Here is a 13,330-nt window from a genome sequence, read left to right as displayed (position 1 = left end):
GATAAAATATATATCAATACACTAACTCTTAAAAATATAATTTCTAAATGACACACACATGCCTGACTAATCAACAGGAATAAATAGCACTTTAATACTTACATGTATATATGAAATAAATATACTTTGTAAAAAAATTATAAAATATATATACTGTATCTAAGGATTCTGAAGATAAGCCATCAAAAATATAATTAATCAGCCTCCCTATACATATTAATCAGAAAAATATTGTGTTTACTAAATCTAAGTCTCAAACAGAAACTCAGAGCACAGCTGGTATAAAAAGTGGTTTTAAAATCAGTTGTTTTTCCTGTAATGGAGAATGAATAGATTCTTCTGAATTTTGGAAACGGTATAAATTTTACTGTTGGCTTAATAGTCCATCCTGAGGAAACCAACTTCAGCATTATTAATAATTCCACATGCTAGACTATGTGCTATTAACTCATCTGCTTCCACTTTAAAGCTCATTGTAAGGTTATGCGGTAATAGTTTAGAACACTGTACAAAAATGTAACTTTTAATATATATTTTTTCCACTATCCTTTTTGCAACTTATAATGGTGGTACACCACCCTTACCCTAGGGTTCGAAAGCTGGATCACTGTTGATGACTGAAGAGCCTCCCTCTCTGAACTTGGACAGATTTTTAACTATCGACTTCAATTTTCTTAATGCAAATTGGATGGAATCTTGCTCTATTTAACTCCCTTTGCACTTCCATTACCTACAACTGGACTAATATGATGGGAGCTCTAAAATCCATTTTTATAAATATGGTATATTTAATTCCTCATTTTATATATTCCTGTATTGTCATGCTATCTGTCACAACTGGGATTAATTTGCTGTAAACCAGATATTGAATTCTGGTGTAAAAAAGGCATTTGTTTCCAGATGAGATTCATCATGTGAACCACTGAAGAATTTCCCAGGTGTAAGAGTTTAATAGTGAGCAGAATCAATAGGAAAAATAATTTAAATAAACAATGAAGACTATCTAGGTGTGTACCATAAGGCGGCTTGTTGCATGCCCAAGACAATCAGATGCATACTTTATTCCAGCTCAGATGTGCAGCAAGATATATTTTATTACACAATGAGGACTGCCTTGCCGGTCTTACAAAAAAAGCACATTCTAGAGAACAAGCAGGTTCTGTGGCTGTTTTGTGGCTGAGCAGTGAGATTTGCAGAAACAAGATGGACTCAAACAACCCTACACACTACATGAGACCTTTTCTGCCCAATCATGGCACGCTACACAGGAACCATTTGAAAAAGGGAGCCAAAACCTGCATTTGTTGGTGCACATTTCATTTCTTTCTATGTAACCTTGCTCTCCTAGACAATGCTCAGAAAGTGGCTCTTATTCCACTTATGATTTACTTCTTCTCCCTGAACCACTAAATGTTCCTGAAGATCAGAAAAGCAAAATTATTTTCTTCACTGGCCTGCGTATTGCAGTCAAGGAAATGTATGTATATATTTAGTAGATAAGTCTTATTCATAAGTCTAAAACAACGTTTCACTACTGTTAGAAACCTTGTTTTTGAAGTAGTGTTTCCATCTGTGACTCACCTAGGGTTCATGACAAGACGGCGGAAAAAGTAGGTCCAGGTGATGTAATCCATAGCATCCTGCTTTGAAGCAATAGTCCCTGCAGCAATTTCTGCATTTAAATGATCGGAGAGTACATCCAACAGGCTGGACATAGAAATAAAAACAATTGTTTTATGAAATATACTCCAGTGTCTCTGTTCCCCTGCCAGGCCTCAATCCCTCTCATCCCCTTGTTAATCCTGCTGGCAACTCTACGCTGTTTACCACTGCCGAGCTGCACAGGCCTGGTGGTATTTTCCTGTTCTCATGGTTCACTCTGAGAACAAAAAATAGTGCTAGCATTGAGTGGGTAGGAACAACAGGAAAGAGAAGGGAAACAAAGGTACAGAGTGGGAGGGGAAGGAGATGAAGATGAAAAGGAGAGATGGAGAAGAGATGCATAAATGGAGGATGGAGACAGGAGAGAAAGGGGCAAGGAAAAAGAGGACATGCAAGAGGGTAAGGGTGAATGTAAATTTAAAAAGTGACTGATGGAAGTGTGCATGAAGACACAAGATACTGAAAAAGAGAAAGAGAAAGCCGAAAATGGAGGTAAGGAGAAAATGGGATACTGGAAGGAGGTGAGAAGAGGAAAAGGGAAAGAAAATGGATACAGGCTGTTGTGAAAGAGGGTGGGGTAAGAAGAGAGTCATAGGAAGGTGAAGAAAGAAAAAATTTAGAAAGTTAGAAAATTAATATAGAAAGAAATATAAAGAAAGAAGAAATTAATCAACATACAGAGCACAGGCTTGAAAACTGAAAAAGTTTACAAGTTTAGATTGTTTATCAAATGGTATTTTGTTTGCATGTTAAGCAATACAAAATCCACACTAGTTTCCACTAAAACCTATAGTGCAAAATTTTCTAACTCTGCTGCAGGAGACCAGGGATTGGAATCAGTGGTCCTCGGCCACAAGCATTCTGCACAACTGGAGAAAAGACAATTTACCTGCTAACCACAAACATTTTTTTTTAACAATAATGTGACAACTCTTCCGTGTACTTTTGAATGAATACATGCGGCAATCTATCATGGTGGTATTTTTTGCACAGTTATAGAGTAACGCAGTGATGACAGTAGAAAAAGACCAAATGGGAGCACTGAGAGGAGAGGATCAGCTTGCTGGTTGTTGGAAAGAATCAGTAAGTACTACTTGGAGAAATTTTTAAAACTTAAAAATATTGGGGAGAAGTAAACCTTTGGGGTATATTATTTAATGTGTTCATGTGTTTTGTTTTAAATAGGTAGTCAGAAAGGCAGGCAACAAACAAGTTTGTGTGTTTGGTTTTAAACAGGTAGTCAGAAAGGCAGGCAACAAACAAGTTTGTGTGTTTGGTTTTAAACAGGTAGTCAGAAAGGCAGGCAACAAACAAGTTTGTGTGTTTGGTTTTAGACAGGTAGTCAGAAAGGCAGGCAACAAACAGAAGTTTGTGAGTTTATATTTCCCAACCCACCCACCCCTAGGTCATCCTTTAATTTATAGGCAGATGTCCCTTTCACACTTAAAATAAATAAATAAATAGTCAGCCTTTTAACTTAGTCTCAGAAATTCCCCACACCTTATCAAGAGTTTGATCATTCCCTTGTAGGTCACCACCAAATATATAGAGAATACACTAATATAAAGGACCCTAACTGTATGCATTCCTACTCCCATAGCAATCTAAAACTTAACTAGGAACTGAACAAATTTAAAATGAAGGCAGCAGTCCAGCAGCAAGAGGGGGGCCTCCCAGTCTTTTGCATTGAGTGTCACATGTATGATTTTTTACCCACCAGTGAGAAATTGAACATGTGCATCCTATGCAAAGAGTTTCTGTCTCACAGAGAACGAGTCCAATTTCTGAAGGTTAGAGTGGCAGACATGGAGAAGCTGAGGCAGATAGAGGTATATAGATGAGACCTTCAGAGACATAGTAGCCAAGTCCCAACTCCAGTCTGGCACCCTGGTGCTGCCTTAGAGGAGGAAGGTCTCATGATCAGACAAGCATCAACCTGCTGCAGCAGGAAATGATCCTGTAGCAAGGACCTGCATTCCAGGTGGTGCACTGTCCTCTCGCGCCGAGGATGTGTCTCCCAGGGCTACTAGCCAGGAGGGAAGGGTTAGGTTGGCAGTCATAGTTGATGATTCGATTATTAGGAATTTAGACAGCTGGGTGGCTGGTGGGTGTGAGGATAGTCTGATAACATGCCTACCTGGTACGAAGGTGGCAGACCTCACACTTCACCCTAGATAGGATTTTAGAGTGAGCTGGCTGACAGTTGGTACATGTGGGCACCAACAACATAGGAAAATGTGGGAGGAAGATTCTGGAAGCCAAATTTAGGCTCTTAGGTAGAAAGATCAAATCCAAAACCTCCAAGGTTGCATTCTCTGAAATGCTCTCTGTTCCACATGCAGGTCCCAGAGGCAGGCAGAGCTCCGGAGTTTCAATGCATGGACGAGAATATTATTATTTATTTATTTTATTTAATTCTTTTATATACCGACCTTCATGACATGAGTCATATCAGATCGGTTTACAATGAACCAAGGGGTTAACATACATTATCAACTGTTTAACAATAGGGCTTTAACAGGAGTCAGAAAGTTACATTTAACAAGGTGTATCAAAAACTTGGACGCAGGAAGGAGGAAGGGAGAGAATAACCATTTGTATAAATAAATAACCATTTTGTGTAGAATAAAGCAGGGTTAGGTACATGTCTAGCGAGGAAGTAAAATATGGTGCAAAGAAGAGGGATTCAGTTTTGTAAGGAACTGGGGAACTTTCTGAGGAAGGGAGAATCTTTTCTGAAGGGATGGACTCCACCTTAACCAGGATGGAACCAGGCTGCTGGTGCTAACCTTTAAAAGGAGATAGAGCAGCTTTTAAACTAGAACAAAGGGGAAAGCAGACAGTCACTAAGCAGCACAAGGTTCGGAGGGAGGTATCTTAAAAGGATACTAATGAAGTATTAGAGTTAGGGCATCCCACCAGAGAGGCTCCAATAATAATAAAAGTAGTCCAAGTGCCCATAATTAAAAACTCACCTGAGCTAAAAGATTCCAATTTATCCTTGTCAACTGAAAACCAGAATGTAAATACAAACAAAAAACACACTTTGAAATATTTGTATGCTAATGCCAGAAGTTTAAGAAGTAAGGTGGGAGAATTAGCAATTATAGCAGTGAATGATGACAGACTTAACTGGCATTTCAGAGACAATGTGGAAAGAGGATAACCAATGAGATAGTGCTATACTGGGGTACAAATTATATCGCAATGACAGAGAGGAGCATCTTGGTGGTGGAGTGGCACTTTATGTCCGGGATGACATTAAGTCAAATAGGATAAAGATCCTGCATGAGACTAAATGCACAATTGAATCTTTATGGACAGAAATCACTTATGTGCTGGGGAAGAGTATAGTGATAGGCTTATACTACTGTCCACCTTGAAAAAATGATGAGACGAACAGTGAAATGCTAAAAGAAATTAGAGAAGCTAACCAATCTGGTACTGCAGTAAGAATGAGAGATTTTAATTACCCCAATATTAACTGGGGTAGTGAAACAACAGGGCATGCTAGAGAGATAAAGTTCCTGGACGGAATAAATGAGTTTTATGGAGCAATTGGTTCAGGAACCAATAAGAGATGGAGCAGTTTTAGATCTAATTCTCAGTGGAGTGCAGGATCTGGTGAGAGAGGTAAAAGTGGTGGGACTGCTTCGCAATAGTGAACATAATATGATAAAATTTGAATTAATGACTGGAAGGGAGACAGAAAGTAAATCCATGGTTCTAGTGCTAAACTTTCAAAAGGGATACTTTGATAAAATGAGAAAACATTAGAAAAAAACTGAAAGGTGAATTTACAAAGGTAAAAAGTGTGCAACAGGTGTGGACATTGTTAAAAAAATTTCCACCCTAGAAGCACAGTCTAGATATATTACACACATTAAGAAAGGTGGAAGGAAGGCAAAACGATTCCCAGTAAGGTTAAAAGGTGAGGTGAAAGAGGCTATTATAGCCAAAAGATCTTCATTCAAAAACTGGAAGAAGGATCCATCAGAAGAAAATAGGATAAAGCATAGGCATTAGCAAGTTAAATGAAAGACATTGATAAGGCAGAATAAGAGAAAATTTGAAAAGAAGTTGTCACAGAGGCAAAAACTCACAATAACACCTTAAAAAAATATCTGAAGCAGAAAGCCTGCAAGGGAGTCGGTTGGACTGTTGGATGATCAAGGGGTTAAAGGGGCACTTAGAGAAGATAAGGTCATCGCAGAAAGATTAAACAATTTCTTTGCTTCGGAGTTTACTGAAGAGGATGTTGGAGAGATACCCCGGAGAAAGTTTTTTTCATGGGTGATGATTCAGATCAACTGAACCTGGAAGATGTAGAATGCCTGATTGACCAACTGAAGAGTAGTAAATCACCTGGACCGGATGGTATACACCCCAGTGCTCTGAAAACTAAAAAAAATGAAATTTCAGACCTATTTCAATTAATTTGTAACTATCATTAAAATCAGCCAATGTACCTGAAGATTGGAAGATGGCCAATGTAACCCCTATATTTAAAAAGGGATCCAGGGGTAAAATATAGATCTAGGGGGAAACTATAGACTGGTGAGACTGACTTCAGTGCCGGGAAAATTCGTGGAAACTGTTATAAAGGATAAAATCACAAAACATTTAGATAGACATGGTTTGATGGGACACAGTAACATGGACTTATCCAAGGGAAATCTTGTCTCATAAATCTCCTATATTTTTTTGAAAGGGTGAATAAACATGTGGACAAAGGTGAACCGGTAGATGTGATGTATTTGGATTTTCAGAAGGTGTTTGACAAAGTCCCACATCAAAGGCTTCTAAGAAAATTGAAAAGTCATGGGATAGGAGGCAATGTCCTTTTGTCCTTCCCTATCCTATTTTCTTAGAAGCCTCTGATTTAACGTGGACAAGTGTAAAGTGATGCATATAGGGAAAAATAACCCTTGCTGAGTTATACTATGTTAGGTTCTATCTTAGGAGTTACCACTCAGGAAAGAGATCCAGGCATCATAGTGGATAGTACATTGAAATCATCAGCCCAGTGTGCTGGGGCGATTAAAAAAGTAAACAGAATGTTAGGAATTATTAGGAAGGGAATGGCAAATAAAACGGAGGATGTCATAATGTATCTGTATCGCACCATGGTGAGACTGCACCTTGAATACTGTGTACAGTTCTGGTCACTGCATCTCAAAAAGGATATAGCTGCACTGGAGAAAATGCAGAGAAGGGCCATCAAAATGATAAGGGGCGTGGAATGGCTGCCCTATGAGGAAAGGCTAAATAAGTTAGGGCTGTTCAGTTTGGAGAGGGGGGATATGACCGAGGTCTACAAAATCATGAAAGGACTTTAACAAGTTAATGTAAATCTGTAATTTACTCTGTTAGATAATAGAAGGACCAGGGGGGGGCAACTCCATGAAATCAGCAAGTAGCTCATTTAAAACAAATCAAAGAAAATTATTTTTCACTCAGCGCATAATTAAGCTCTGGAATTCATTTCCAGAGGATGTGGTTATAGTAGTTAGTGTAACTAGATTTAAAAATTTTTTAGTTAAGTTCCTAGAGGAAAAATCCATAAACTGCTATTCCAGTAATTAATAATAATAGTTCATCATTTATCTAATGTTTGAATACTTGCCAGGTACTTGTGACTTGGATTGGCCACTGTTGGAAACATGATACTGGGATGATGGACCCTTGGTCTGACCCAATATGGCATATCTTATGTTCTTACATTTGCCCAGTAAGTTTCCTATAGTTGAAACTGCCGCTCTGTGCAGGTTAACCCCAGGATTCTGTTAAGGTAGTAACTGCTGTTCCATGCAGCTTACCCCCATGCCTCATGTTAAAGATAGTAATACAATCAAAATCAAACAACTGTCAAACCCATAACAAAATTACAGGGTGAGCAGCCTTCTCGATAATTCAGATAATGCTACTTGAATGTGTTTTGCTTTAGGACTTGGCCATAGAAGCAGTCCTGTGCTTGTTGCCTAATGTCAGCATATCAGTACCCTGCACTGTAAAAGTCGGGTCCCAGGACTGGCTGTCATTTAAATCCAATTCTCCTTTTTTCCACTCCTGCTATCGAAGCGGAGAGCGATGCTGTAGTTGTGTCAATATCATGAAGGATAATTGGTTAAGGTAATAATCCCCATGCCTTGTTAGGGATTTTATCGGCAGGTACCCCCTTGCATCCTTTTCTTAATTTCCAACTCTAGCCTTAAGGGATCCACAGTTTTTATCCCAAATCTTTTTTAATTCTTTTACTATTTTCGTCTTCAACACCTCCTCCGGAAAGGCATTCCAAGCTTCCACCTATCTCTCCTTGAAGAAATATTTTGTGATATTGGTTCTGAGTCATCCGCCCTGGAGTTTCATTACTGTTTGGTTTCCAACAGAAAAGGTTTGAGGATTGTGCATCATTAAAACCTTCCAGGTATCTGAAATTGTGTATCATATCACCCCTGCACCTCCTCTTCTCCAGGGTATACATATTCAGATCCTTCAGCCTCTCCTTACAAGCCTTCCTATACAGATCCCATATCATTTTGGTGGCTCTTCTCTGGACCACCTCCATCCTGTGTCTATCCTTTTTGAGATCCAGGTTCCAGAACTGAACACAGTACTCCAGGTAAGGCCTCATCAAGGACCTGTAGAAGGTTCTGAAGGGCCAGGATTTTAGAGCATGTCAGGATCTTCGCTAGACAAAAGCATTAAATGGCAATATAAAGGAAATTGTACATAATGGGGTGAATTTTCAAAACATCATGCTCATACAAATTAGCATATATACACGTGTAAGTAACTCTTACTTGTGTATTCTGTATAAAAGTAAAAAATACTAACAGAAAAAAGGGACCGTCTAAGGGCACGCAAGTTTCTATTTTTTAAAAGAAACATGCATACAGATGAGTATAGATGGAGTCCATCTATCGAAGAAGGGGCATAGCATCTTTCAACACAGACTGGCAAACCTACTGAGGAGGGCTTTAAACTAGAATCATTGTGGAGGAGTAAACAAAACCCTAAGGTAAGTAGAACAAATACTTGAACAGAAATGGGAAAAAAGGCCAATATTAGAAAAGCCATGTACACTAATGCTCACAGTATGGGAAATAAAGTCCTGGATCTAAAGGCAGTCACGGAAGAAGCTGGCTTACATCTAGTGGCTGTCACAGAGTCTTGATACACAGAACATGACTGGACTATAGTTCTACTGGGCTACAATCTATTCAGGAAGGACTGGGTAGGAAGGAATGGTGGAGGCATGGTGTTATATATAAAAACAAATGTGCTTACCAATGGGGTCAGTATCTCTGATGCTGTAATTGATGATCATCTGGGATCCAGTGATCAGTGGATGGTGTGGTTCAGTATTAGAGTGCAAAAGATGAAGGTTCATTCAAAGGCGAGCATCCTAGACTTCAGGAAAACTAATTTTGTTAAAATGGGGGAGTACCACAAGAAGTTGTTGGGAAAATCTAGGGGAAGAAGAAGAGTGGGCAAAACTAAAGGGAGATATTATAAGAACAATTAACATTTTTGTTAGGAAAGTAAATAAAGGAAAGAGGAAAAAGAGGCCGCTATGGTTTTCTACATAAGTAGTTGCAAAGTTAAGGGAGAAAAGGTTAGCATTCATAAAGTGCAAGAGATCACAGAAAGTGGAAGACAAGCATCGATATCTGGAAAATCTAAGAGATGTCAGGAATGAAAAAATTCAAATGAAAGAAAAATAGCAAATATGATAAATTGAGGGAAGATGACTTTTTTCCCCCAGATATGTTAATGATAGAAGGAAGTGCAAGAGACACAGAGGTGAAGGGGAGGAATATGTAGTGGCTGATGAGGAAAAAGCAAAATTGTTTAACAAATATTTGTGTTTGCTGTTTACTATGGAAGGGCCTGGAGCAGGACCACATAAAATGAACCCAAATAACATTAGAAGTGAGGTAAAAATCGATTTTCAGAACAGTGTGTTCGTGAGGAGCTAACTCAACCTAAAGAAGATAAGGCAAAGGGGCTGGATGCGATACATCCGAGGGTATTGAGTGAAATTAGAGAAGTCCTGACAGCGCAACTGGCTGACCTTTTCAATGTTTCTTCAGAGTAGTCAGGAGTAGTTCCAGAGGAATGGAAAGGGGCAGATGTGGCTCATGTTCATAAAAGTGGAAGTAAGGTAGAAGGCCAGAAACTATAGACTGGTTAATCTGACCTCTTTGGTAAGCAAATTAATGTAATCACTGCTAAAAGAGAGGATAGTGCAGTTTCTGGAATTCAATGGATTTCAAGATCCAAGGTAACAAACCTGATCAATGTCTTTGATTGGGTAACCAAAGAGTTGGATCAAGGGAGAGCGCTATTCGTGGTGTACTTGGATTTCAGTATGGCTTTTGACATGGTTCTTGTACAGGAGACTTATAAATAAATTGAGCGCCCTTGGTATGAAACATAAGAGTGACTGAGTAGATTAGAAACTGGTTGAGTGGGAGGTGACAAATGGTGGTGGTAAATGGAGTTTTCTCTGAGGGGGAGGGGTGTTCCCAGAAATGTGCCTCAGGGATCAGTCCTGTCACAGTTTTCTTTTTCAATATTTTCGTAGCAAGAGATGGATTGTTGGGAAATGTTTATCTTTTTTACCAATGATACTAAAATCTGCAACAAGGTAGACGGCCAGGAAGATGTGGAAAACATGTGGAGGGATCTAGCAATGCTCAAAGAATGCTCTAGAACAGTGTTTTCCAACCTGTGGGTTGCGACCCCCAAGTGTTTTCCAGGGGATCGCTGCAGAGTTTGAAAATATTTAATTTTAATAATTTAAACTTTAGTCCTGAGGGAGAATCGCATACCAGTTTCGGCTATGTTGCCAATGCCGAGACTGCTATGCTAGATTGCTCGCCTGCCGGAAGAGGAAATATCACAGGAAGCACTCACTGGCATTGCGGCATGGGCAAGGTTTGCGCAGAGGCATCACAAGACATCGTGGCATGGGCGAGGTTCGCGCGGGAAGCAGAGGTGGCATGGCACGGGCAAGGTTAGCAAGCAGCACAAAGCCAGGACAATACAATCAGTGAGTGAGCAGATGGAGAGAGACGGGGAGAAAGTGTTCCTCGGGGGAGAGAGGGGGGTGAGAGAGGGGCGTGAGAGAGGGGGCCTGAGAAAGAGAGCAAGGGGGAGGGGGTGAGAGGGGGTGCTAGAGAAAGGGAGCCTATGTGGGGAGATTGTGAAGGAGTGTGTGTGTGTGTGTGTGTGAGAGATTGGGAGCTGTGTTTATGAAAAAAGGATTATGAGTATGTGAGGATGCTAGCCTGTGTGAAGGGATTGTTTATGTGTGAGAGAGCGCCTGTGTGAAGGGGTGTGTAAGAGACAGACATAGGTAGCCTGTGTGAGGGTGTATGTGTGAGAGAGAAAGGGAGCCTGTGTGAGGGGTGTGTGTATGTGCACTAGAGAGAGGGAACCTGTGTGTGTGAGAGAGAGAGGGACAAAAGGAACCTTTGTGAGGGGCAGTACTGAGAGAGGGATCAATCTGGGAGTAGAGATAGCATGGAAGGGGTTGAGCCTAGAGGTGGAGGGGAGAGATACTGGCGGGTAGAGGAGTTGGGGCCTGAGAGGGAAAGTGGCCAGGGGAGTAGGGAAAGAGCGTGGAAGAGACACTTATAGTGAATTTCTAGGGAAATTCTGCTCAAAATAATTTAAAATTCTGCACCTTTAAAGTAATAACTTTTTTCTGTGCTCATTTAAAATGTAATTACTTAAAGACTGTCATGTATATTGTGTTATTTTGACTAATACAAAGAATGCAGAATTTTGCAGAATTTTAAGTTTTTGTGCGCAGCATTTCCCAAGAGTAAAACTTGAGAGTTTAAAGTTTTAAGGTTTTCCTGCATACTTCATGCGTGGATCAGATGACATTTCGTTAATTTCTTGACATTTTAAAATTATAGTTCGAAAGTTGGAATAATTATTTTAAAATTAAATTGTTATACGCCTTTATGGACTTTATGCCATTACAGATATCGATACCCATGGAGAAAAAAACGTAAATATTCAGAAGACTATCTAAAATTTGGCTTTACCATCTTGATCAGCAATGGTGTACAGAAGCCACAATGCATTTTATGCACTGTTGTTCTCAGTGCAGAGTCTATGAAGCCTTCAAAACTAAATCGTCATTTAGAGACAAAGCATTCAGAACGTACTAAAAAGGATTTGGAGTTCTTTCGACACCATAAAACTGGTCTCAGATATCAGAGACTCGATACTACAGGACATTTTCAGCAACAAAGCACAGTAGTATTGCAAGCTTCATATGAAGTCACATTGGAAATTGCCAAACAAAAGAAACTTTACACAACTGGAGAAACGCTTATTAAACCCTGCATGTTGAAAATGATGAAGTTAATTCTTGGGGATGCCAGCGAGATCAAGATGCAACAAATATCTCTGTCTGATAACACTATTAAGAGATACATTTCAGAGATGTCTGAAGACATGTAAGAGCAGCTTTTGCATGAAATCAAAGGTTCTCCATTGTTTTCTTTCAAGTTGAGGATTCAACGGATGTCAGTTCATGCTCGCAGTTGCTTGTCTTCATGAAATACATACATTCAGATGTCAATAAAGAAGAGTTTCTGTTTTGTAGTACACTTGAAACAACTACAGAAGGTGAAGATTTTTGGAGAAGATAAATACCTTTTTTGAAACTGGAGGACTACAATAGAAAAATGTCTGTGGGGTTTGTACAGATGGAGCACCAGCTATGCTAAGGACAAAGTCGGGCTTTCAAACAAAAGTGAAAGAACTCATCCAAGATGGTGGATTAGCAACACCATGCAGAGCGTCTTCGATTTCTTTGAGAATTTTACCTGTTTGTCGCATAGATTATGCCGCACTCGGGTCGTAAGAGACGGACTTGGGAGAGGCAAGCTGGTGAGGCCCCCCTGGTGAGTCCAATAACTGGCCCGATGGATGCTCATGTGGTGCGCGGGATCGTTTACCAGAGAGAGCAGTCGCTGGAGAGGGATCGGGAAGGCGCCGAAACAATGGATCCCCTCCTTGACTCGACATCTCTGTCTCCGGTGGAGAGAACACCCCCAGAGAACCCCGCAGGGAAGAGACCATCGGATCGAGAGATCCTCCAGGTGCATACTGATGAGGTTAGTGGCCCAGGAGAAAATGGAAGGAGAATGAAGAATGGGGCTGCGTTGGAGGCCGAAGTTGTCGGCGTCTCTGGAAAGAGTGCAGCAGGAGGAACAATGCAACTTTCGGAGGAATGAAGTATGGATAGACCGGAGTTATTTAAATTTGAAATAAAAAGCATTCTGATGGTAAGACCACAAGTTTTTTTCATTAGAAACTATATGGGAGACTTTAGTTATTTTGAATGAGAACATTTAGTCACAGTTAAAACCTCTGGTTAAGAAAATGGCTGAAATGGAAACTCAAATAAGAAATATACAGGAGAAATGCATAAAAAAAGAACATATTTTGGGTTCTGTAAATCATGATATTGAAAATTTAAATGAACAACATCGTGCTTTGATTAAAGAAAATCAATTTCTCAATAGAAAAATGGAGAATCTTGAGAACCTTGTCAGAGGGAGAAATCTTAGACTGATCAATTTTCCTAAAATACCATTAGTCTCAGCAAGAGTCATGTGGAATAGATATGCAACAGATG

General features: G+C 39.8%; 1 protein-coding gene across 8 annotated transcripts in view; it reads right to left on the bottom strand.

The window, feature by feature from the left end:
• Positions 1-13,330, bottom strand: part of ASCC3 (activating signal cointegrator 1 complex subunit 3) — a 1,498,074-nt gene that overhangs the window by 203,794 nt on the left and 1,280,950 nt on the right. For all 8 annotated transcript variants that reach the window (XM_029595357.1, XM_029595354.1, XM_029595356.1 and 5 more), the window contains one exon: positions 1,582-1,707. In XM_029595357.1, the coding sequence (XP_029451217.1) occupies positions 1,582-1,707 (126 nt within the window). The remainder of the gene's footprint in view (positions 1-1,581; positions 1,708-13,330) is intronic.

The sequence above is a fragment of the Rhinatrema bivittatum genome, chromosome 3 (assembly GCF_901001135.1).
Source record: "Rhinatrema bivittatum chromosome 3, aRhiBiv1.1, whole genome shotgun sequence".
Lineage (NCBI taxonomy): Eukaryota > Metazoa > Chordata > Amphibia > Gymnophiona > Rhinatrematidae > Rhinatrema > Rhinatrema bivittatum.
Note: the sequence above shows the minus strand (reverse complement) of the source record. Positions and strands in the feature narration are given on the sequence as shown.